This window comes from Semicossyphus pulcher, unplaced genomic scaffold, assembly GCF_022749685.1.
Source record: "Semicossyphus pulcher isolate SPU_LCO1_2020_fin unplaced genomic scaffold, fSemPul1.0.p SCAF_15, whole genome shotgun sequence".
Taxonomy (NCBI): Eukaryota; Metazoa; Chordata; class Actinopteri; order Labriformes; family Labridae; genus Semicossyphus; species Semicossyphus pulcher.
Genome location: NW_027211659.1, coordinates 5,626,167 through 5,653,409, shown reverse-complemented (window position 1 = coordinate 5,653,409; position 27,243 = coordinate 5,626,167). Strand labels below are relative to the sequence as shown.

The window sequence follows — 27,243 nt, the reverse complement described above, 5'->3', positions numbered from 1 at the left end:
GCTGTTTCTCACTCCTCGCCTTCTCTAAAACGCCTGTGAGGTTTTAGATGATCCTCGATGATGGTGAAGGATTGAGTTCTGGGTCAGTGTCTCGAGGAGGTAAGAGGCACAATTAGCTGAGTGGAAGGCACCTTAAGTATCCCGATGGCGTCTTCAGGTTACGGCCTCCTGCAGGTCTTCAGGTTTACTGCAGTCTTGGTGAATGTGAGCTCATCAGACTTGTCGTTTTTGGCGTCACATCGAATAATCAATTTCATTTTCAACAAATATCTGAAATAGAGCTAGAGCCGGATGAATCTGCAAGTTCCTGTGTCATGCTGCTTAAGCATTTTTTGTAAACAACCAACATGGCTGCTGCTGTGGAACGTTCTGAATTTAGTATCGCGTTAGTAAGCAACAAACTGGACTGTAGTTCACTTTGTGTACAATTGCAAGTGTTGCCTTCTAATTCATGTAATGCCAATCGTCTGTGTATTGAGTTGAACTAGAAGCTACACAGCTCTGTTGCGTCACTGTTCCTGATTTGAATCCCAGTTCGGACGATGTGGAAGGAGTTTGCATGTTCTCCCTGTGCATGCGAGGGTTCCCTCCGGTTACTCCAGCTTCCCATTGCTGGTGTTGTAAAATTAGCCTGAGAGTAAGAAAATTTCAAACCAAGATGGCACCCCATGTATTTCAATGAAAGTTTCTCATCGGTGCATGTGCTCAAAAGGTTTTCTTGCCATTTCTGTATAAGTTGTAATCTCTCTTTGGCGACACCTATGGGGATAAACGGTAATTGCAGGAGCACACTTCCCAGATATCCAGACAGTGCTGCATGTGTGACGTCCACGGTTGGCTCCGGTTGTATCTCTTGATTTTCCTGGCTGACGGTCGCTTTCCTTTTTAGACTGTTTGCTTCATCTGAGCGTCGAGTTTGTTTCTTTTTCTTTGGATTTTCACTTCTTTCTGAAGTTGTATCTGTAGTCATCCATCTTTTCTTTGTTTGTTCAGCCATAGTAGATTACTGTTTACTCGCAACACTCGCAGAGAGCGGAAAAGCAGCCGCTTAGCTCCGCCTACCCTCTCTGGCAGACCAACCACTGCTGGGTGATGGAAAATGCGTCACTAACTGGGCGCCGCTTGTGTTCTTTTTCAGGAAAATTGTCACTGACACGTAGAACGTAATACTGCGAATGCAAAGGCTTTCATCAGTCGGCCATTTAAATGAAAATCTTCGAGATTATCAATTTAAATTGTTCTTAACAAATACAGAAACGTTTGTTTGCTTCATTTGATTATATTCTGTTGCTGTGCGTTGAGCTCTCAGGGCAACCTTAGACACAGACCATCCACTCATCACAAATTAGCAGAATACGCCAATGCTAAAGTCCCCCCAGCTCGATATCTGTATCATACTCTGTCTCAGAGATCAGACACTATGACCATATGCACTATAAATTAATGACTAAGAGTGTGAGGGCTTCCATAAAGTTTTTTCTGCAGTACTTTTCTCTTTAACGTGCTGACTTTAAATTTAGGTTAGACTCATCATTTAACAACCTTACAGCAGTTTTGTCTTGTAAGTAGAATATGAGGAGCGAGCCAGGAAAATTAAACTTATGTAAAACTTTCTGCCCCGAATTCAGCCTGTCAGCTAGTTCTTCCTTCCAACGAGCTCCATAAATCCAGCGTTAAGTCTGTGGTTTCAGGTCAGGGCTGCTCCACTTTAGGTTTTGAGGTTAGAAATGAAACGGTTTGCTGAGGTTTGAACTTGTGGAGCCTGTTGGAGGTCGAACACAGCCTGGGAGAAGCTCTGCCTGCGCGGATGTCGAGGTTTGATCTTATTTGACTTCAATTTTTATGATTGGTTTTGGTTTGCTGTGCTAGAAAGAAAGTATGTGATCGGTAAAATATATATATTTAAGATATATTGTTATGTATTGTATATGTGTAATAAAGCTGTTTAAGGAAGTAGTTTGAGGTTTCATAGGATCTCAGATTCCTGCAGGGACAAACACAAACATCAAACTGGATCTTGTAGTTCGTTTCAGGATCTTTGCTGCTGCCGGCCACTGTGCTGTTTACTCTGTATGTGTGTGCGTGTGTGTGTGTGTGTTTGTGTGTGTGTGTGTGTGTGCGCATGTGTGTCTTTGACCACTGTCATTACCAGCTACTGGCCTCGGGGTGAGAGACAGCCACTCTTAGACCTCCCTCTCTGTCTTTTCACATCTCCATTAGTTTCTTTGTCCTTTCGTCCCCTCAGGTTACTCTGTGTGTGTGTGTGTGTGTGTGTGTGTGTGTGTGTGTGTGTCGCGTGTGTGCGGGTGCTGTACAGTTCCTCTCAGGGAACAGGGACATACATTAGTGCCCCCCTCAGTATCTCTTCATCTTTATCTTTTACACCAGAAGAAATTGGAGCTTTCGACCCATCAGATAGCTCTTTGTTCGTCCACTCGCCGACATGAAAACAGCGTGCGCGCGTGAAATAACAACATCAGATATCTGATGGTGTAAACCCTGGTTCTCTGGTGTTTTTCCCGTAGTGGCAGTTGAAGGTTAACATGCCCTTATGGGTTGAAACCATTCTTCAGACCTGAACAACGGCTCATAAAAGCTTTCATACCCCACTGAACAATAACACACGCTGCAGTCGCTGTTATTTCCTGTAAAGCTGACACACATTTTGGACGTGAAAGGTTTCCACCAGACACGTCGTAATGCTCGTACATCATGAATTTTATATTTCTACCTCCAACAAGCAGGTTAAGTTTTTTGGTGCTGCTTCTTTGTTTGTCAGCAAGTTACAGTAAAAACTGCTGCCCCAATTTTCTTGAAACTTTGAGGAAAGATACGGGCCAAGGGAGAAGCAGATCCAGACCCAGCTAACTGACAAACAAGGCTTTGGCAGAGATCTGCGTTCTCTGAGTGCTCCACTAAAACAGATATGCTCTGCTAATGAGATGATTTTTAGCAGAGCAAAAATTGAATTTTATATTTCTGTTTACCCCGAAGGCATCGCATGTCTGTGCATCCACCAATAGCCGTGACACTGGATGTAGAAAACATTTGTTTTTAGCCTCTCAAAATATGTAATAGCCTGACGTTTTGTGAAATACCTTCTAGCTGAGGGTTACATGAGGAGATTGATTCTAACATTCAAGTGTCATTTAATTCCCTTTATAAGCTGCAAAGTCATGGAAGGCAGTCTTTCCATGTTTAGTATTTACACAACAGGGAATCAGAGCTTAAAGGTCCTGAGATCAGGTCTGGTGAGCAAAGTTGAGCAATGAATCACAATTTCATTTCATGAAACAAAGCCATGCTTCCTCACTAAGGGAGGGTACACATCACGAGACAATCAAGCCCAAATCCCCTTTCCGACAAAAGTAAGCAAAGTCCCGATTTTTTGATGGTTCTAAATATTATATTGACAGATTTTCCTGTTGTGTGAGGTACAGTATGTTAAGAGTGCTCGGAATAATGTCGTGGCCATAAAGAACTTGTTCAATATTTCCGAGGACAGCCAAGCATGCACTCTTAGGATTGAATGAAACGATAGCCAATTGGGAAGCAAGCTTACTTGAAGGAAGAAGCAGGATAACCGTTGCCATGGCAGCAAAAGCAAACGGGGAGCATAAAGTAACAAGGACAGCCCATGTTCACGCCGTCTCCGCAACTTCATCCATAGATTTTTCTTTTTTCTTCCTGAATTTTCATTAAAAAGTAGTCAAAAAATTTCTTCCTGCCTGTCGTCCGCCATGTTTGTTTACTCTAAAGTCTCGTTTGACCCGAGAGATTTTGTGAGATTTCCAGCGTTGAGAGTCGGGTTGTTTGTGAATGAATCTGTGAGTGTGTGGTGTGGATTACATAATTCACTAGCAAGGACCACACCATCAACAGGATACAAGTTAATAATGTATTGATTAATGAGATTGATGATAATGATGCTTGGACGTGAAGGTTGAAGCTCTTGCGGTCAGCGTTTTGGGGAAGCTTCACTGGCGATCCGCTGTAGCACCCGGGCAGGACGGACCCTCTCAGGGCCCTACGGATAGGAGGACAGAAAGAAACAGAGAGCCTGGCTCCTTTTCTCATTGTAAACATTGATAAGTATGATTTTCATCTTCTGTAATTAAAGGTAGAGCCAGCAGCAATAAAACAATAGTTATCGACATAATGACAGACCTGGTGGTGGACAGTGCGATCATCTCCCTCTCCTCAGCACAGAAACAGTCTTTATTCTGATATAAGAAACCAACTTTTGTCTTTGGCTTCTGTGCCAGTTGCTCCAAACAAAGCGAGACTGCTGACTAGTCAAATTTCCAGGTATTTATAAGATTGGACAGCTTCCATTTGAGTACCAGTAAGTGTGTGGGTGGCAGGGTGATATCAGCTTCCTTTGCCAGCACTTGGTGCAAGCTTCAGAGGAGGGATGTCTGCAGAACCTTAAAGGCCAACTGTGCTTATTATAAAGCCTGAGTTGAAGAGGAGCCACATGCATACAAGACAGTGTCATCTGCGTAAAGATAGATAATGTGATTGTTAATGCACAGAAAACAGTAAAGGAACCAGCATTAAACCCTGTTGTACCCCAATGTTTATCCCAATAGAGGTTGTTTCTTTCAGGATAGAAACCATCCCTTCTGAAGGCAAACATCCAACCCCAGATTACAGAACTTAAGTCTGATTGTTGACATTTAAGTCCAGGAGGTGAGACTGAAACTCATTGAAGTGTTTCTTTTCACTCCGTTGGGTCTCTTTGAAGTCTTTAGAGGTGGAAGCATTTTCTTCTCCAGGTTGTTGTGAAGCACTGACCTGCTTTTTTCAGACGCTGAAGAAAATGTTTCCGCTTTTCCTCTTCAATCAGGAATCACATTGTTCCCTGACTGCTGTGTGTGTACGTATGTGTGTATCTGTGTGTGTATGTGTGTGGGATTATAACCCACAGCTGGCCTCTCTGATTACTGACTGCCTGGTCAGCCTGGATTAGACTCACACACATACACACACACACACATTACAACAGAAAAGGTAAATACACATATTTCATTTCAGTTCCCTTTGATGCTCAGTTCACTGACTTGCTGTTTCTTAGTCTGGTTCTTACTATAGGGATGTAGTGTGTTTTGTGTGAGTGTGTGTGTACGTGTATGTGTGTGCGAGTGTATTTACCTGTGTGTATTTGTAATGTGTAATTCCCAGCTCAATAGAGCAGATATATTTAATCCTTTCCTCGCTAAAGCTGATGTCAGCATCAGCTGGCTCTGTGCATGTGTGAGTGTGTGTGTGTGTGTGTGTGTGTGTGTGTGTGTGTGCATTTTGCAGCTAATTCATCACTATGGCAGATTAACCAGCTGTCTGCAGAACATAAAGTTGGCTTCCAACAACCAGCTGAGGGAGAGAAAATGAGATAGGGAGAGAAAGAGAGCGAGAGAGAGGAAGTGTGAAGGCAGTTGTGTCTATTTGCAACTGAACCATAATACAGATTATTCTTATGACCTCACCACAAATGTTTCACCTTCCTTCCTGATAAATTATATTTATACCGTACATTGATGTGTGGAATGACTCTTAATAATACAGCATCCATTATTAAGTAAAAGCAAAAGTTCCATGTTTAGTCTGAAGTTAAAAAATCTCTTCTTTGTTCCCTTCATTCACTTTAAAATAAATTAAGTGGAACTGCAGATTCTGGAGTGTATCAGTTTTCTGACAACAGTAGTCTTTAGTCTGCACGTGCCATTAACCAGGAGATAACAGCCTGACAACGTGTCCATTATCAGGAATTAATGGACAATTTGACAATTATTATCCCACTTGTACCATCATCACTTGCTAAAGAAAAATATTAAGACCATTAATTTATGTTCTCATGCGTTTTGGAATCCAAGTCTTAAGTTGCCACAAGCTCTACATCTGTTTTCTTAAAGGAGCAATTCTCCCCACTGTCAAGCCACTGTCAGTCAAAGCTGGTGTTCTCTGTAATCGATATAAGCAGTAATATTAAAAACAGAAATGTCGAAACTACTCGTATAATTATGGAGTTGCAATGAATTGTAAACAGAGGCGATGTCTGCGTCCCTGCTGCTTAAGGTGCTAATTTTAGATACAGGCTGTAACTATGTATCCAGCAAACTCATTTAGAACAGTGAACAGACAGTGTATCCTGAACTGCTAAGCAGTGGTTTATTATAAGGAAATAATGGACACCCTGCAGCCAATCAGAATCAAGTAATCACCAAGACCTTTGTATAACAGTACACAAAACAAAAATGTAACTGTGGTGATTGTATTCTCTTGCCACAATGCACTTTGGGAGTCTTGTATACTTCTCACCTTGCATCTTTATGTAAGCAGGTTTGCATCATTCACATTTTATCAAAGATGTCTTGAAAGGGTTAGTGTTTTTTCTTATAATGCAAATTCATTAATGCAAGTGCGTCATTGTCTACCGAGGTTGCACAAACAACTCTATGAAGATGACTCCTTCTGTCGCTCTCTGGCACACACAGAACACTTTGTCACTGCAATAAGGAGCAAAACACTGCGCCACGGCTGCTGTACGGGTCTCAGTAGGGTCCCAGGGGCTGACCCATGGCCATGAAATAACAGTAGTGGCTTCCTGTTTGGCTAAATGTCAAGTCAGTTCAAGTCAGTTTTATTTATACAGCTCAAAATCACAAATTTGCCCCAGAGGGCTCAAATGTGGCCAATCCGCATGGCCGGTCCAGCTGGTGTGTTGATGTTGATACTAGTGATGTAGAGACCTTGATTTTATCTCCAGCGCGGGCCTCATGGGCACCAGCAGCTGCTATATACAGTTCTATGAAATACAGAGTATCATTAGGTTACTATGACTCCTGTGCAATTAGCCAGTGGTGCGCCATTACAGCCTTATGACTTGATTTAAATCTGATCTATAACCCTAAAGTGCATTTATAGAGCGCGTATCGAGTAGTAATGTATGTAGGTCATTACTGAAAATGAAAAAGTGTCTGTGTGTGTGTGTGTCCTGTCAGAGGTCATGTGACTTGGCAGAGCTGACAGGAAAACAGATGGACACAGTCATGGACTGACCTACACGCTTCCAAACACACACTGTACAGTGGACACACACACACACACACACACACACATATGTCATCCTTCCTCTCTCCTCTCTTACTCATTACTTCATCACTCTCCCTGTAAGCGTTTGATGTTTCACACTCTGCATCCGGTGTCATTCAGGACTCACTCCTGTCCATCTGTCTGTCCGCTCGCTGTCTGTCTGTCCACCTGTCTGTATCCTTATAGGTCATCACTTGTTCTTGTGGTTGTTCAGTGTCACCTTTACACAGAGGCGCGTATGCACTGCTGCGGTGTTGGACCAGTATTCTTTATCTCTACATCTGGGGTGGTTTTGGTATCATGCTGGGGTGTTTCTTAGTATTTTTTTGCTAATTTCTCAGGCCTTGTCCTAGTCATAACTTACAGCCTGAATGATCTGTTCTTAGCTGCTGAATGGCATCCTCACTGGCTTGGTCACAATAGAAATGGATAAAGTGCAATGCATCCACGTGTCTTTGGACAATATTTGTTTCTGGAAACTGCAGATGTAATACCGTTAAGTGGAAAGTGTTGATGCAGACATTAGTATTACCTATAGAGTCTCATACATCTACATTAATTACAATTTATGAAATCTTAAAGGGGATAAGAAACTCCAAAAGGTGTGTCAGTCAATTATAGCTAACTTTTTCTACATTTAATCATCCTACATTACATATAAGCAACTTGGCTACCGTTTAGGACTGTTTTTCTATAGCGTATATAACCTATAAATTAGGGGTGGACCGATTATCAGCCGGGCCGATTATCGGCGCCGATATGCGTCATTTTGACGCATATCGGCATCAGCCTTTTTAAAAAAAAAAAAAAATTTTTTAATCCGACGGCCGATAAGAGATCAATTTAAAACTGGGTTATTTTGGCTCTGATGCAGCCGCGCCTCTCTGTCTGCAGTCACTACTCTGTCTCCAGCATTGTCCCACCCACAGCACTGATTGGTTACACGCAGAGCCATGGCAAAGGTAACAGCCGCAATAACAGCGGCAATTTTATTTAACTTTGTTTTATTTACTTAATAAAACTTCAGGAAGTTATTTATTTATTTATTTAAATTTTCAGTTAACTTTATAAGAGATGCTTCTGACCCTTGTTTGTTTAATAAACATACGCTTAAAGGCATTTAAACAAAGTTAAGTGTTGGAGTTTGTATTATTCAACATTTTGACGCCAATATTTTCACTTTTACTGCAAATGAATATCGGCTCCAAATATCGGTTATCGGCCTCCTTGACTACTAATAATCGGTATCGGTATCAGCCCTGAAAAAACCATATCGGTCTATCTCTACTATAAATGCATATTAATGATGTCTGACGTCAGCGATCATCATTCATGTCTGTTTCCTCTCCTCCTCAGGGATGAAGACCCCTCTCAGCCCCTCTCAACTCCTGGAGAGTGGGCAGATCTTTGCCTTTGGAGGGATGTGTCAAGAGCTGATGGACACGCCCATACCCACAACCATCAGCCTCTCTGTCCAGCAGACTCCATCCACAGGTGATTGACATATTCCAGCACTGACGCTTTGAATTACTTCCTGACATCCCAACCCATCTTTCATCTACACATCTTCTAATGTCTTCTATGTCCTTGTTGTTTAACCCTCAAGTCTGACTCATCTTTGGTGTTTTTATCTACAGTCTGATTCATCCTTAGAGTTTTCTTTAAGTCTGACTGATCCTCGTTCTTGTCGCTAACTGACTCATCCTTAGTTTTCTCTTACATTTTGTTAAATCCTTCTTAATTTTTCTTAAACTCTAATTCACCTTTCTTTTTTCTCCGTTATATTCTTTTTCCTTCGTCTTTTCCTCGTCAATCAGACCCTTCCTTTGAGCTTTTCTCCAACAGTCTCTCCCATATTTGTAGTTTTGTCCTATAGTCTGACTGATCCTTGTATTTTTGGCTAACCGCCAGGGTCACACGGGTCTGTATGTGACTGACTGAATAAATGACTGACTGAGTGACGGTACTTTCAGAGCCGGAGAGAGAGTCAAAGAGATCATGGAGCATATTGGACCTCCACTGACGTGACTCTCTGTCTGTACGGCTCTGGATACTTTGTTCAGGGAGTAGGCGGGGCAGCTCCTCTGCTGCTCGTCTGCTGTCCTCACCTACGTCCGCAGCACGGCCTGCTTTAAAACACGTTGTAATCGGTCTCATAAGGACAGTCCTTCTAACACATTTCCCACAATGCAGTCAGCCACTCACTAGGTTTTGACCTTCTCTTGTTTCCTTACAATCTGAAAAGTCCTTTTTATTTTTTACCAACAATCTGATCCACCCCAGTTTTCCCCTAAAGTTTGTCTTCTCTTGTCATTTTTCCCTAGTCTGTCTGATCCTTGTAGTTTTCTCCTCCAATCTGATCCATCCTTGTAGTTTCTGCCTATAATCCAACTCTTCCTTGTTGTTTAGTCCTATCATCTTTATTGTTCTGCAACAGTCTGACTCATCCTTGTAATTTTCTCCTACATTCTAATGTCCTTGTAGTTTCTCATGTGTAACCAACAGCTTGACTTGTCCGTGTTGTGTTTTTTTTCCCAGGTCAGAGCGGGGCATACTCTCTGTGTGAGGTGTGTAACCTGCAGCTGACCTCCTCTGCTCAGGCCCAGCTGCACTACAATGGCAGGTCTCACCTGCGGAGAGTGAGACAGCTCAAGGCTGGAGAGACAGGACAACAGGCATCAGGTACATTACGGCTGCTATTGTGATGTGATTGAAGTCGCATAAGTAGCATCTCTATCTGCATGAGGAGGTTTTTTAGCAATCGGCTTATGAGGCAATGATAAAACATTATTTAGCTAACAGGAGCTGTACTTGTGAAAGAAGTAGTAGCTGCTACTACTATGGCTGCTACCATTGAAACAGTGATATTTGATAGGATTAAATAAGTAGTAATAATAATGATCGAAACAATAGGATTAATTAGATTTATACAGCATGGAATTAAATGAAAATGCATCTAAAAATGTTGTACTTTAAAGAGATTTAAAAGTCACCTCCTGTGTTCTAATGCATCTGTCTTTGATTATACCAGGGGCTCAGTGTAGGTCTCTTCCCCAGGCCACAGGACTCAGCTCCCAGCCTGCAGGACTAACTCCAACCCCAGGCCCCGGTCCAGGCCTCAGCGTTCCTACCAGCACGACTACAGGTAGGACCAGTTCTAGTACAGCTTCTACGACACACTAGCCTTTTAAAGACTGATTCATAAGACAACCTCAGTTTTTCCTATGACTACTTAACTCAACTGCTGCACTTGAACACACCACAAATGCTTTAACATTCTGTACCTGCATGAGAGGAAATAACTAGTCAGGAGTCTGCGCCCCCAATCCAAACATCTCAGAAAAATCTGCAAGTTGTCAAAGTTACCAGATGGACATTAAGAGCCAAACAGGACATTAATTTGTAAAGTCTGACAGGCTGCCTGCGGAGTGAGAGTGACTTTGGCTTCTCCATCATCAACAGCTGCTGCCCCCTGGGAGAGGTCAGAGTTATTTTGTGTGGGTGCATGTGTGTGTCAGATTGACCCCTAAAAAGGATAATGTGACCCTGCATTAAGGAAGATCATCACTGCAGCTTTATACTTAATGGCTTGCCAAATTTAGCCTCTTTATAGGTATTATTAGCTCCTCCTAAAACACCTGTTCGCCGTGTTGGTGAGCTGAAATTTTATGAATACTGCTGACTTTGGTGATGAGGTGTCTTCTGCCTCACTGACCAATCAAAATCAAGAAGGGGCGGGACTTCTGATATCATCTTGTATAAAAGCAAATATTAAGCATTCAAAGCAATTACAAAACAGACTACAGGTCACTACCAAAGGAAGGGAAAGTGCCGCAAGAAACCTTTGTATCCTAGCAACAGTAAGCGCTGGTGAGAAGCACTCTGAAATTGAGGTTGTGAGCGCTGCCAGCGCAAAAAGCACCGTTAGTGGACACAGGCTCTTACACATTTTAGCATGCTAACGATCTTCCCTAGTATGAAGAATAAACCTGATAAACATCACAAAATAACCGTTGTTGTTATGAGTATGCTAGCATGGTAACATTAGCATTTAGCTCCAAGCTCTGCTGTCTTTTTTATTTACTCTCTCTGCACTCCAGAATATTGGATTTGTAATAAAACAATGGCTCTGAGGTTAAAGGGCTGAATTTCAGCTTTAACTCGTGGGTGTTTACATCTTTCTGGTTGACGTAGTCGACAACATTCCTCCTTGACACATGGCTGTCGTATTAGCTTAAGTTTGTTTTCTTTTTTAAGGCTTCTGTTTTTTGACCTTTTATGCCTTGAGGACAGTGGACAGACACGTGGCAATGGGCCGAGGATGGGCGTTAAGCCCAGGGCCACGGCATCGAGGACTGCGCCTCTGTGAATGTGTCTCGAGATTTGACCGCTGAGCTAAACCGTAACCCGAGCTTCAGTTTAAAATGTCCATGTAAGCTGATATGGGCTGACGATCTCAGAGTTGACAGGGGAGTTGAAATTTGTTGTTCTCTTGATGTAATGATAGTCAGAGATATTTTTAAAAAATGCAAAAAAACTTACAGTTAGAGCCTAAAAATGCCTATTTAATAGCTGACACTCCAAGTTGCTGCTCTCGGAGAAGAAATAGTTACACCCATAACCCCATTAAAACCATAGCGACTCGTTTTGACACAGTTTTTGTCTCATTAAACAAACAAGATAAAATGTTGTAATAAGTGAGTCGTAGAGGTTATGGAAGGCAGATTTTAGCACCATTAGCCTGGGCAGAGCCAGTTTAATGGTTTCCCTCTACTTCTAGTTTTTTATGCAAAGCTAAGCTAACTGCTAAACTGAAAGTAAGAGTTGTAAAGATATTTTCCATCTTAATCTTAGCAAGAAATAACTCCTTTAACACGTAAGATAGTTTATCTTCTTACCATTTGCTGTTTCAACATACACAATGAAGCAGTATCCAACTGTTTAATTCCATAGTATACTTTATGTCATTGTATTAGCTATACTATTATACTTTATATTTAACTGTTTATCTTAATGAAACATTCTTTAAATATTCCATTAAATATTACACACATTATTTTCATGGTTTTCGCATTGCAGCAGGTTTCTCAGTACTTTCAGCGCCCCCTGCTGCTGAAATGGCAGTTGAAGCTTTTCACACTGCTTGACCCTCTTTGGCTCTGTGATCGCGACACACTGGAACACTTTCAGAGCGTCTTCAACTATTCAGACCCAGTTTTTAAAGTCAAACTGCTGGTCAACAGTGTTGGAATCTACTACAAGATGTAAAGCAGTTAAAGTGGAGCAGGCAGCAGCAGGTCATTAAACTGGGACATGGCACTGCTCCGAAAACACCCTGACATTTCTCAAAGACATGGTTCAGTTTTGCTTCCATTGATACTTTATTACATTATTATTTATTAATATTATTATTATTATATTCAGCGTAAGTGCTTTAATTTATCAGTCTCCTTAAAGATCTGTTTTTTATTGCGAGTGACCTAAAAATAAAGTGCTGCAGTTTGTTTTCATATTTTCTTGATCACAAACACAATGCAGAACTTCCATTGAAATTCTGCCGTTTTTGCCCCGAGTGAAGCTGGACAACAATAAGAAAAGATCACCTGTTTAAAATTAATACATACAAAGAAACAGGTTTCAAAATCTACAAAAACAAGAGGAAAGAGAAAAAAACAAACACACACAACTGATTACAGTCGGAGAAATGATGATGTCAGGCGAGACGGGAAACCGAAAGACAATCTCACATTCACACACACACACATACTCAGGTGTATATGTGTGTGTGACAGCAGCTGTAATTACATACTGTGTGTCCATATCAGTGTACAGGATACAATAACACTGATTAAAGATTAAATCTACCTCTCGTCTTGACACTCACGCACGCACACACCACTCAGCCTGAATGGTCATGTGGTGCTCTCGCTACGTCTCTCTCTCTCTCTCTCTCTCTGTTTCTGTCCATTACGTGATGCTCGCTCGACCATGAAAAGCTCTTTGGCCTGAACTCAGCTCCTCTAGGCCAGGCTGGGTGTGTGTGCATGCATGTGTGTGTGTGTGTGTGTGAGACAGTGACCTGGCTGGCTGAGCAGCCTATCAGCAGTCAGGTCAGATGACATCACAGCCAATGCAAACAGTTGTGCTACAGAGTGACAGGCATTATGATCTCTGAGCTCCTCAATCAATGATGTCCATGTAAAACTGAAGGAATCAGTTTTTAGATAATTGTTTTAAGCATAAGAGATCACTTAGTTGATTGCTGGGATGAATCAGTGCAATAAAGTCAAGTTTGTCATAATTTTTTATTTTTTATATATGTATATTTCTTCTTACATTTATGCAACTTGTAAAAAAAAACAACTCCTCACTGTCAGAAGCAATTTAGCTTCTAGCTACTTTAGATACTATTTGGTAGGCTACTTATAGCTATAACAATGAAACATGTTTTATAACATAAGGATTTTTTAAAGGACTGTATGTTTTTGTGTTCAATATTAATCTGTAAATAAACACTACAGCTGTCAGATATATGTAGTACAATGTACAACATTTCCCTCTGAAATGTAGAGGAGTTATTCTGCCCACACTCGATGTGTAGGTGCACAGCTACAGCAGGCTAAACAAGGCTCAGATAAAGGTAGGCAAGGAGTGGCGTTTGAGGTGTACTTAAAGCAGTGTTGGATAAAACACAATTCATTCAATGATTGAACATCAGAAAAATGTAAGTTACCACTTACAGTAGTGAGACTAACAATAAATCAGTACAGTTACAAGAAAAACTGGATTCACAGGAGTATAAATTCTTGCCAGTTTAGTTGCTTTGTCCCTCAAGCCTGGAGGAAAATCACCAGCTGAAGATCAATATTCAGTCCATAAAGTAAGTAAAAAGGAGAAAATAGTAATTTATCAAGTAAAGGTGCAAAAAACAACAACAATATGATTGGATGAACAAAGTGTTAAGCCCAGTTCAGATCAATGATTTGCAACGCAACAAAACTGTTTTAGAATGTTGCAGAGAAAATTGCGGCGTTGTGAGATTGATAGTTGCAGAGTGTCTGAAGCCCTTGCGTGGAGTTGCAGAAGATTTAACTTGTCAAATCTCCTAATGCAGTTTTAGAACTGAATGATGTCGCTATTTCACTTCAGCCAATCAGGAAAGAGCATAAATTGGCGTAGGCACCCTGTCTCTGGCGCTGCAGTAACCAAAGACGGCTCCAGATCCTCTCTGTCCAAACTCTCTGTCTTCGACTTTTATTAATCAATGTTACAGCTAACAGTGTGAGCATGTCACTGTCACTGTCATCCACTTCTTTTTATAACGAGAACAGAAATCCAGCTAGATAATTCATATAACCTAGGCCTAAGTCTAACGTTATATATAGTATTAACTAACTTTATAGTATTAACGCAGAAGTAGTGGGGTATGGTAGTCCGTCGTTGCTATAGAGACGGTCATCTTTGTGTGCGTTGCGTTGCTTTGATGTGAACGGCCCAGTTTTAGAACGTTTACGGTCAGATGTCGAGGGATTCTATTGGCAGTTGCGTCCAGTTTCATTGCGAATCGTTGATCTGAACTTGCCTTAAGACACATAAAGGTTAAAAAGATAGACTACATAAAAGTTAGCCAACAGTTGCTTCGAATGTTGTGTTAGCAACACTTTGAACTCAAACAGTTTGTATGATTGCTAGCTTGATTTTCAATGAACTAAACTCAGAAAATGTTAATTAACAATTCACCAAAACAGCTTTAATAAAAGATAACCTACAGTGTATCTTCAAAGCCATTTAGGAGGGTAGCTAAAAGATGGTTCTCTATACTTGCTTGGTCGCAGATCTGACAAACTGGTGGATGTAACAATGGCAGTTAAACTGTTACTGTTTTGGAATCCTGCCAGTAGCGGTTGCTAATAGCAACAGAATGTTCAACTGAAACCAACTGCCGGTGTCAGAATGGTGAAAAAAAAAGACTCAAGTAACTTTTATTTCATCACAATGCTTCAATGGACATATTTAGATAATTTCCACCGCTGACAATAACACACATAATGGGCGAAGGTGATCACTCACATTTAAAACTAATCCAATCATGAATCTATAAAAAAAAATGCACTGTGAAAATATGCAGTACAAACCCACAGGAAGTAAGAGAACAATTATATAACAATTGCATAATAATTAGAAATACAGTTTCCTCAGAACGAAGAGCTGAGAGCATCATTACTATTGTCATAATTAATAATACTCCCACTCAACACAGTTTTATTCTCCAGTCAGTGGCAGTTAGTCACCACTAGGAGGCAGCATACACACTCATACACTCGCTCTCTCTCTCACACACACACACACACACTCAGCCACTAATGAAAGAAGTGAATTCCCATGATTCACATGCTCAGTGCAAATTAAGAGATTAACTCACATGAGACTAATAACATTTACAACATTACAGCTCCCCTCCTCTTGCAATTTTCTGTGCGGGCAGAGCTGCTGAGTACTGCAGACAACAACATTAATGTGTTATGAGAGTCTCTTGTACTGCAGTAACAATATGAAGAAGATAATCTGTGAAGTATTTCAAAGAGTTCCCCCGGGTAAAATTAAAAGTTTTTCCTCTTCAGGTTTCTCGGTTGGTGTTCCTTTAGAACAGTGGAAATGTCAAAATCAGCTCACCTTTACCTTTCTTTACCTCTCATGTGGTCTGTGAGAGAGTGTGTGGAAGCTAGCTCTAATTAGCTCTCCTGGGCTAATAAAGGTCAGCATGTTGTCCTGCTGATACCCCATACATAATGAGCCGAGAAATGGGCAGTTATTAATAGATACATATTGCGGCAGCGTGTGTGTGTGAGAGAGGGATGGAGAGATTGAGCAGGTGTTGATGTGTGGTCTTGCGTTGATGTATTCCGCAGTTTATGAATAGACCCTGCTGACAGATTCACACGCTCTTTGTTGTCCAGTGGTGACAATAGGCTCAGAGAGGGGCACGGGGAATGGGGCATATGACCAGATATGAACCTGTGAGGGTGCATAGACATGACCCACATCTGTGAATACCAGTAGGTAGGCATGTAATACTACTGGGACCAGTCGAGGGCTGGTGGGAGCAGTAGAGGACTAAACCAAGGTCAAGCCAAGGTGTTGCAGAAAACTTGTAGAGATATAGAAGAATGGGACTGGTTTGATTGATAGACGAGAGGAAAACAGTTTGGACAAATACAATCAACCAAATTATTTGTTGGACTCGTCAAGGTCTGGCAGAGAGTGTTTACAACAAGTAGAACAAGTACAAGTCAAGGTCTATCCTAAAACACAGAAACTCGTAGAGGACTGGGAGGATTACTCGATGTCTATTGGAAAACTGGGAAAAACTAGAAGAACCAATAAAGACATTGGTGGTGGTGATAGTTGACAGGTAAGACAAGGTTAAGCTGACAGCTGGTTACAAATAAAGACATCTGGTAGGAGGTGTAGATGTCTAGTGTTCTTCTTGGGTGTCAAGTAGAAAATTGGTAGCACTAGGGGAATTAGTCAAGGGCTGCAATGAGTCGTCCAGGTTTGGTAGAAACAGGAAAAATTAGTGGAACAAGCAGAACACAAGGAAGACTAGTTTGAGTTGTCAAAGTGCAATAGAAAGCTGGTTACACGTAAAGAAGAACTAGTATATAACTGGTAAGACAACTGGTAATACTTGTATATGTCTAGTGTTTTTGTTGACCTGGAAGACGTGTGGGGAAAAAAGATAAAAGACTGTTAGAACGAGTAAAACTAGTAGACGACTAGGAGGACTACTCAATATCTATTGGAAAACTGGTTGAACTAGAAGAACCAATAAAGAGATTGCTGGTTACACATGAAGAATTAGAGGACAATTGGTAGGACTTGTAGATGTCTTCTTGCTGAGTGTAAAGATGAAAATTGGTAGCACTAGGGGAACTAGTTAAGGGCTGGTATGAATAGTCCAGGTCTGGTAGAAACAGGAAACATTAGCGGAACACTGGGAAGACTAGTATGAGTAGTGCTAGTAGAAATCTAGTTACACTAGCATAACTGGTAGGGAAAGTCAATTTTTTAGATTGACATTAAATTAGATTTGTTAAGGGGGTTAAATGATAGGGAGGACTTGTCAAGGTCTGATGTTTGACTTGTAAAAAAGATACAGAGTACTTGTGGAACTTGCCATGGTCTAGTAGACAACTAGTAGGTCTAGACAAGAACTCGTGTATGACTTGTAGGAGTAGTCAAAGTCTAGCAGAAATCTGGTAGGACTAGTGGAACCAGGACTAGCCATTGTAAAGAATTAGAACCTAAAAGTTAGTTAGGACTGGTTGACACCCTGTTAAAGACTAGTAGTACTGGTCAAGAACAAGAAGAATCCGTAGAGGACTGATACAGGATGAGCTGTTTATTTTACTTCCTATCCTCCTCCGTTATTTTTCATTTTCTTCTCGTGCTTTGATTCATAGTTTTGGCAATTCACTTGTTTGCTTATGCTTTTATTTTCCCTTTTTTCTGTACATTTTTCTCTTTCTTCTTTTAACAGAGTTTGTCATCCCTCCTTTTTCTCCTGTCGTGTTGCTTAATGATTTTTTCAGGCTGTTTTACTCTATTTTCATTCATTCTTGTCCATATTCATTATGCATGAATGAAACAGCTAAAAGCTTGTATCTTCCTCTCCTCCTCGCTCCTGTCCTCTCCTCTCCTCTCCTCTCCTGCCCCTCTCCTCCCCTCCTCCTTCCCTTCTTTAAACCCGCGATGCCGTGAACTGGCTCAGAGCGAGTGAGCAACACGGAGATAGAGACACAGTGAAAGAGGGATTTCCATTGAGACAGAGTGGCTGTCATCACCGCTCACCCTGAATATCATCACCTCAGTGATTCAAATACACTGTACGCTCTGTCTCTTCCTCGCTGTGTGGCGGTCGCCCTGCTCTATTCACACACACACACACATTCACACACGTGTCCCTCTGCGCTCACACAGGCAGACAGTCAGGTGGCGATTCTCTGCTGTTTGTTTTGGGTTTTCTCCTCGTTGGTTTTTGTTATCGGGGGAGCAGATGACAGAGGGGAGAGGGAGGAGGAGGTGAGACAGCTGTCTCCCTGTCGATGATGTGGAGTAGTTTCCTCAGTCGAGGTAGGAAATCCTTCTATTACTGCTTGAGCTCCACATTTAGTCGCTCTGGTTGGGCTTCTTTTTTTCCCCCCTGTCTGTGTGCATGATGTGTCTGCAGGAATGTGTGTGTGCGATATGTGTCCGAGTGTTGTTTTGGGGGGGTATTGGATGACACGGAGGTCTTGACCTGGACTCGAACCTTGACCTGAGGGTGTAGTCCTTCTGCCCTCTCAATGTTTACAGGTCTAAAAATGGTGTCAACACAGTGATTGCTTTAGAGACAGAATCAGCTGTTCACTGTTATGACGGTTACATCCAAATCCCAACAAATTTTCTGGGGCTAAATTCTACTTTGGTGCACTTTTCTTACAATAAATCAGCCAGCCAATGAGAACATTTCTATTGATCTGATCCATTTGCAGCTTGGAGACGTCTAAACAGTGAGCTCTCTTGAATGAGGTGTAAAAGTTTTGCCGTTCATGAAGGACAGTAAAGGATGATATTACAAGATTTAAATTAAGGATAGACTTAGATTTGATTCTTGTAATTTATAAGAAATGTTCTAAGTTTTTGGGATATACAACATGAAACTGTAATATATGGGCAACGTGTAGACCTTCCAGATAAGATCATCCTTTTTAATCCTCTAACCCTCAGATATTAGTTTATGATATCAAGATGTATTAGGGTAACAGTCTACCGCCTCGTTAGCAGCTGTGGGAGTTTATACTTCAGTAATAATTCCTGGCGTATCCACTCAAGGTTTTAATGTGCAAATCGCGAACGCACATTAACGGGCAGAAACTGGAAATGTGCTTTCTGCAGATGGTGATAATACAGCTCACTTCAGATCTCTGCTACAAACTGTGCAGCCTCTCCCGCTTTAATGTGATGATCTTCTTATGTGCGCTCGGTATGGAAATGTGACCGTTCGCACGGATGAGATCGTTTTCCAGGAAAATCTCATAAAAATGAACGTTATGGATCCTTTACGACGGGGAACTTCTGGAAGGTTCCGGAATCAAACCGTGCGTCATTTTATGGGGAAAAGGAAAGCTGCGATTGGTCTGCTGAATTTGTTTCTGTTTGTCTGTCTGACATTCCTCTGATTATAGATAGCGTGACTGCTGTGATTACCCACACACTGCTGCTCATCACCACAGCGCAGTGTGTGTGTGTGTGTGTTAAATGTCTTGTTCACTGGCACACACACAATGGTTTCCCTTGTACAGTGATTAAACCTGAGCTTCACCACTCACTGTTTCTTTCAGATGCTTTTTGTTCCAGACCAGTAGAGATGTCAAGAAAACACAATTACATCTTTAAATTGAGGCGGTGTTGATTTGTTTTCGCTGTGGCTGTACTTGTAGAGCTCGCAGTTACCTGTTGTGGTTGCAGTTGTCAGAGCTTAGTTTGACAAAGAGACTTTAAACTGGTCTGTAACATCAAGCCTTATGTCTTCATTTTCATTTTAACACCTTCACAAAAGTCCCAAAAAGTCTAATTTTAAAACAACAGTCTTGATGAACTTAGTTCTGTTCTCTTTGATGGAGCCTTTGGCAATACTTGGAAATTGCAGGTGTGTTGGTGGAAAGAATGAGGTCGCAGATACAAGTGTGAGTTTCCTATGAGGGGTGGCTGGGCTCAGCCTTAGAGATAGGGTAAGGAGCTTGGACATCCGGCGAGAGCTCGGAGTAGAGCCTCTACTCCTGTGCATCAAAAGGAGCCAGCTGAAGTGGTTGGCGCACCTGATTAGCATGCCTTCTTGGCGCCTCTCGTTGGAGGTTTTCTGGGCACGTCCAACCGGGAGGAGACCCCGGGTAGACCCAGAGCTTTCCTGGAGGGATTATAAATCCAATCTGGCCTGGGAACGCCTCGAAATCCCCAGGAGGAGCTGGAGAATGTTGCTGAAGAGAGGGACGTCTTTGTCAACTTGCTTAACCTGCTGCCACCGCGACCCAGCCCCAGAAAAGCTGAAGAAAATGGACGGATTGGTGGATCTTACAGAGACGGTTCACCGTTTTCCATCATAACGTCAAATTTGTTTGTTTCTGAAGTTACATCGTCTGTTGTTTGTGGTCTGTTCTTTGATTGTTGGGCTATTTACTCGTTTAAAACACAGTACCTCACTTCTTCCTACTCTCCAACCAATACCCAGTTCCTTACACCAATAAATATAGCTAACGCAAAGGATCGTGACTTAACGGACATTTAATAAACTCTAAATCCTTGAGACTTGAGAGGTTAGTCACTTAGCTTCCCCGCAGGCTAATTAACATAACTAAAAGCAATCTAACGATGCTAACAGTTGGTGACATTTATTAGCCAGTGGCACCATATGACAAAAAAAAAACAAGACATGGCTAATAATTTGTTGTAACTAAGAATGTAAAACCTCATTACTTGTGAACGTATCCAGGAGGCAAATACACGTCTGTTGGACCGACAGAGCTTAGCAGTTTGACGTTGTTGTTTGGAAAGCCATGTTATCAAAAAAAGATTTCAGTTTCCCAGGATTCATTGCAAATTAAAAAGTCTTATCTCAGTCTATCACTGTCAAATGGGTTTGTTTGCTTGGTTCGGTTTCAATTCCTGGGCTGGTCAGTGGAGTTGCAGAAGCCTTAAAGACAGAAAGTTTCCATCACCACGGCTTGCATCAACGAAAATACCTCTCAAAATGTCAATCATTTAAATCATTAACCATCGAAGTGAGGTCTATTTATAGAGCAGTCTTGAAACAGCTGGATGTCAGCTGTGGTAGCGGGCAAACCTTCGCTCTGTTTTTCAGTAACACACTCACACACTCTTCTGTCGATCTCCGGGGAGCGTCCGCTTTGAGGACCATGATACGATTTTCTCTGTTAGCATCTGTTAGCATTTTTGAGATGATCTTGTTGGGCTCGCCATCTTCCGACATACCGTATTTCATGGCTGCTTGACAGTTGTTTAATGACTGTGCTGCATTGATAACCATTATCTTAAAGTTGTAATCTCGAAGAAACCTGTGGTGATAAACGGTAACTGAGCATATCTGGGAGCACACTTCCCAGATATCCAGACAGTGTTGCATGTGTGACGTCCACGGTTGGCTCCGGTTGTAACTCTTGATTTTCTTCGCTGGCGGTCGCTTTCCTTTTTAGACTGTTTGCTTCATCTGAGCGTCGAGTTTGTTTCTTTTTCTTTGGATTTTCACTTCTTTTTGAAGTTGTATCTGTAGTCATCCATCTTTTCTTTGTTTGTTCAGCCATAGTAGATTACTGTTTACTCGCAACACTTACTTGAGACCAGAAAAGCAGCCGCTTAGCTCCGCCTACCCTCTCTGGCAGACCAACCACTGCTGGGTGATGGAAAACGCGTCACTAACTGGGCGCCGCTTGTGATTTTTTGAAGTCGCACCAGACACCCAGTCTGTAATACTGCAAATGAAAAGGCTTTCATCAGTGCGCCATAGGCTCAGTCAGATAGCGATAGATAGAGACTTAACAGACATTTATTTAAATGAAAATCTTCGAGATGATTACTTTAAGCCATTTGTTCCAGATGATCACCGTGTCTCTCCATCTTTCATCCCCCTAGCACTGTAAATTATGAGTGACAGCTGGCCTCAGTCATGAGGGGTACACTTGCTTCACAGATAAGTGACGCCGTCTTCTGTTGTGAACGTACTGTATTGGCGTTTAAAAGTCTAGACCCTGAATATAAGATGATCCCACTTTTTCAGATGTATGTCAAGGAAAAAAGACCTTGTCTTATATTCGGGCCAATACGGTAATTGTTCTACAAAAGTGACAGATCAGATAAAGCTGATTCTAAAGTAAAAGTCTTTGTTTTTTGTGTTCCAATATTTTTACGAGTTAAGGCCTGAGTTTGTCCAGCACGTCTTTCAATCCACTTGTCAGATTTCCATGATGTTTTCCGGTCACATTCGGGATCCGCTGAAAATACACTGTAAGTTGTTTGCTCTGTCTAACACTCTATTATACAATTTTAGTTCTGTTCTAATTAAATTACTATCACACTTCATGAGGTTCTTTTATTTCAGTTAGTTTCCAATATTTCCCAGTGAGTCTCAGACTGGAGCTCTCTTGTCCGTTTTCATACTCCTGATTGGTCTCATGTGTGTGTGTGTGTGTGTGTGTGTGTGTGTGTGTTAGTGCGTTATTTTGGTTGAAGAAGGATCTGAACGTGACCTACTTACACACACACACACACACACACACACACACACAGGCTTGTTATGCTAATGTGTGTGTTCCTCTGCATAATAATAATGCAGTGTGATGTCTAATGCTACCGTCAGCAAAACCACATTGGCTTTATGTCGCTCCACCGTTCTCCCTCTCTGTGGATAAGGAATGTTTAAGATGCAGATGAAGGTGGTAAGACGGTTCCTCCTCCCAGTAGGATCACTGGTGTATTTATATCCCGCGTTCTTCATCTCCAGCCGCAGTGATTTCAGCTGCAGAGGGAAGCCAGTGAGGGATTGTGGAACACACTTGTTTCTCAGAGTGTGATGAGAAGTTGATGATCACTTTCATGTCTGCATGAAGGACAGAACGAGAGTCAGCATGTGGTTTGGTTAGCTTAGCTTAGCTTAGCATAAACACTGGAAATAGAGGGAAACAGCTAGCTTGACTCTTTTCCAAAGGTTACATTGTACCTCAAAATGTGACCTTCTGGCACAGCAAAAACAGCCTTCTTCAGGGCGTTGCCTTCAGGGAACACAGTCTGCCACAAGTACATGCGAGATAATTGCAAGCACCTGAGCTGGAGGCGATGCAGCTCACAGGTGCAAATACAAGAACATGGCCACCAGATGGCTTTACAACTTGTACAAGAACAAGGAAGAAGAAGCAAATAGGTATATACAATAAACTTAACAGCACCTTTGAATGTGAGCTTTACAGCCTGTAAAATGTTTGCTTTACCTGCACACTTAAAGAAATGTCAGTCTGTGGTTTGAGAAGGTTTTATGTGCTTAAATATTACATAAATCATGCCGAGGTACCAGCAAAACATTTACGCAATTAGTGTTCCACCTTATGGTTCCTATCTCTTGGAGAAATTCTGTGATTGTAGCTTCTCAACTGTTAATAGTTTCTGTTGTTATCAGTCACCACCTTTTGACTGTTAGATATTTAAATAAACTGTATAACCTTAGACTCTTAGAAATTGTTTCCATCGCTTTCTCATTTCTCAAAAGATTAATTAATAATTAATTAGTTGCAGCCCTGGATTCAATAATATAATAATAACATCATTTTTTTAGTATATGTCTTTGCAAAGCAAAATGAAGCAACAGAACATAAAGGAGCTAAATTGTTTATAGGCACATTCATGGTGTTACACTCAACATAAGCTGTGTCCCAATTCAGAGGCTGCATCCTGCTAAGGATGTTTTTTAAGGCATTTTGCGCCACAGTGGCACGTCGAAGGCTTCTTCAGGTGTGGCCAACAACTGTGGCCACCTTTTCCTGTATCCCGTATTTTCAACGTATCCCAAGATTCATTGCGCGCCATTTCAAACGAGATGACGGACTCTTAAACGGTCGAGGAATACACTTTAAATGTAAACGTTTTTGGTTTCAGTTCAGTCAAATAGCTAGCGATACAAATGTTAAAACAACGAAAAAGGCCTCGAGACAAATTATCTTTGAAATAATAGGTTAAGCTACGTGACGTTAGTTATGTTAGCTAGGTAATCAGCTAGCTACCTGTTGCTAGGTGACAGGAGCAGCGTTTGGTGACGCAAGGGAAAGGGCCGGGAACAGCTGGTGACACAAAAAGGATATCCTCCGTAGACCAGGCGGACTCATTCCAGTTCGGCCTTACCGTCTACACAGGCTACGAAAGACTCATCCTTCGTTGCCTGCGTCCTTTAGAGGATGCAGCCCCTGGATTGAGACAAGCTAAAGTCTTTATTCAGTCTCTTTTGAAAGACAGTTTGAGAGAGAAGAAGCACAACAACTTATTATTATTTTATTATTTCAGATAAGCAGGTCCATATCAGAGAGAGAGACAGATTATAGAATATAACACAAGGACAACAACACAGAGACAAAATCATCATTATTTCATTGTGTACTATATTGAATGTGAACCAGATGGTTGTGTCTCTCTCTCCCAGAGCACACACACACACACACACACACACACACGCACGCCCATACACTGTGGTCTGTGTAACAGGAGACACTGTGAACCAACAACTGCTGTCTGATCTGCACACACACACACACACAAACACACACACACACACACACACACACACACACACACAAAGCAGTGACTGCAGCAGCGTAATTCAAGCTTTAATCCTCCAATATTATCTGTAAGTGTGCGAGGTCGTGTGTATCGCTCTCTCTTTTACACTCTCTCTCTCTTTCTCGTCCCAAGGGATTGGGTTTCCTCTCTCTGGAGGAAATGGCAGCAGGGGATTAAGGAGTAATACACACAGCGACACACACGCACACACAGAAACACACACCTGACTCTCAGGGTTTGGGGGTTCAGATAGCGATGACACATGCCACTCTTGCTCCCGTCACCTGATACGCTCTCTCTCTCTCCCACACACATACAAACACACATACACAGAAAGAGGCACAGTGAATGTTGGGTGTGTTTGGCTTTTGCTCTTCGGTTCGTAAAACGACGCGAGCAGAGTCTGACTGAAAACAGGAGACGAGTGAAGCAGTAAATAAAAACTAACGTAAGGGGAGAAAAGGTTGAAGAGATCAAACTTAAATCCGGATCGGGATAAAGACAAAAAGACGTCTGGCTCAGGTAGGAACCTTTAACTTCATCCTCCTCGTCCTACATCACTTCCTGCTGTTGGTTTCACTTTAACTCCATAAGCTCAAATCACTTTACAGTCTGATTAACAGCACCAGATGTTTCTCTCCTCTGATGATGTTGGTAATGATGATATAGTAAAGCTGTAAAAGCAGTCTGGACGATATACAGACGATTATCCTGCAAAAAAATGTTATTTTCCAGCATAAAATCCACCTTTAATCATCAAATCTGTAAATAGTTTAGTCAGAGATGGAAGAGATTTGGATAAAATGTGTTTTGCGATGATAGTAGACATTTAAAATCTTTTTCTTGTAACACTGTGCAGGGTCCTTTAAAATCGTTATATTTTGACATGCGTTATAAAAAGTGTTGATCCCCTACCGTTGATAAGGACTTCTGTAGGACTATTGTTTTTAGTAACAAATAATTTAACCACCAGTCTTGGTTTCATTTTTATCTTATATTCCAAATTTTTTCTCACTTGATTGTCTTTTGTTACGATTGTTTATATGTTCAATTTTCACTAAGGAGGTTTGGTTTCCCATGCCTGATTGTCAGAAGGATTGCAGAAAAAACTAGAGGCCTCATTTTCATGAAACTTGGTGGAAAGGTGTAGCATAGGGCAAGGAAGACCCCATTTCAATCTGGACGAAGCAAAAATATAGACTAAGGGCCCGATCAGACAGAACACGTTTTAGCAGCTAGGGGCGGCTTTTTTGTCATTGTTTTCAATGAGAGGGACGCTTTTTGCGCACTGCTTTTGGGTTGCAGAGTGCCTCGCAGATTTTTCTCATTGTCCAATCGGATGAATGTAGAGGCGGGCCTTCTGTCAGTTTACAATATAACGGTTAGGTTGATTTGGTGGTTGCCTTAACAACAGTAGAAAGCGAGCTGCTCTTTTTTTAACAGTAGGTTTCAACAGAAAAGGCAGTGCGGTGCTCCTCGCGTTTTACAGCCTGCAAAACGTGCTCTGTCCGATCGGGCCCTAAGAAGACTTGGTCTTCTTTTGTCTATTCTAGTAAACATACAATACAACTTTACAGTCACCCCAAACAACACTGTAGTTACAGATGTAGCATGGGTGTAAGAAATACATTAATTTCTAGTGAAAATAACCAAATTAAACCCATTTAAAGATCATTGTGAGTGAGCATAACACTTAGACAACTGCTTACTGTTTAGATGCAGCAATTTAGTGGCGCTGGTTTAACTCAGTGGGTAGAGTTGGGCTCCTATCCTTTCCTTCCTATCCTTATGCTGCATATATACATATATATGTATATGTGATTAAAAACATGCGCATTGTCTTCATTTAAGCTAGCATTGTTTTATCTTCAAAATGTTGTTACATTCATGACACACTGTTATAACTGTCCCACACTGAATCCACTGTTTGACTTCTTAACATCAGTTGTTGTTCAATTCTTGTTGAACTTTCCTATACGTTTACGAATGAGCTGTGATGATCCAATGATTGAATCCATAATGATTTAGCCCCGACAGTAAATCTGCTGCATACGAGTAGTTTTCCTGCTGCTGATACTGATGTACTTTGACATCAGGTAAGATTTTGAAAGCATGGTTTAACTTGTAATTGCGTATTTTTACCTCTTGTTGCTTCTACTGTATTTTTACCGAAGGATTGGAGTTGGCTGACTTTCTAAATATCAGTTAACGGTCATTTAGCACGCTCAGTAGGTCCCTGACGAACCTGATGATAAATTCATTAACTGTATACAGGAGACGTATTTGTACCGAGGACTCCTGTTTCATAACAGCCTGTGAACTTCTCCTCTTTTGTGCATCACTTAATTCTCTGACAAATACGGTTAGATAAAACCGGATGCTTCAGCGGAGCTAATAAGCCACAATATCTTCCACTATTTTGGTCTTTACGGCTCGTTGTTCCTTCAAAGGTCAGCTGTCAACACAGCTCGCTAATACAAAAGTTAACAAAAGTTGATCTCAAAAATCTGCACTGGTTTACAGCTGAAGCCTGTTTGTCTGTGTAACAACAAAGGAGCCATGTTCATTTAATGACTTCATGCAGGATGTCAGTCTGTCATTCAGAAATACACTGTAACTGGGCCTCTCTCTCTGTGTCAGACACACACACACACACACACACACACACACACACACACATATGAAATGTGTACTGCAGTTGAAACATGAGTTGTTATTGGCCAGCCGGTTGCTATGTGCTAGTTTTATTTTAATTACACCTACCTGGCACTATGT

The 27,243-nt window shown here is 41.5% G+C and overlaps 1 protein-coding gene across 1 annotated transcript in view; it reads left to right on the top strand.

Annotated features, from left to right (window-relative positions):
- znf385b (zinc finger protein 385B) overlaps positions 1–27,243 on the top strand; it is a 57,687-nt gene that overhangs the window by 14,088 nt on the left and 16,356 nt on the right. The window contains exons 2-4 of the mRNA XM_069663361.1: positions 8,449–8,586; positions 9,631–9,774; positions 10,124–10,237. Coding sequence (XP_069519462.1) covers positions 8,451–8,586; positions 9,631–9,774; positions 10,124–10,237 — 394 coding nt within the window. The 5' untranslated portion in view covers positions 8,449–8,450. The remainder of the gene's footprint in view (positions 1–8,448; positions 8,587–9,630; positions 9,775–10,123; positions 10,238–27,243) is intronic.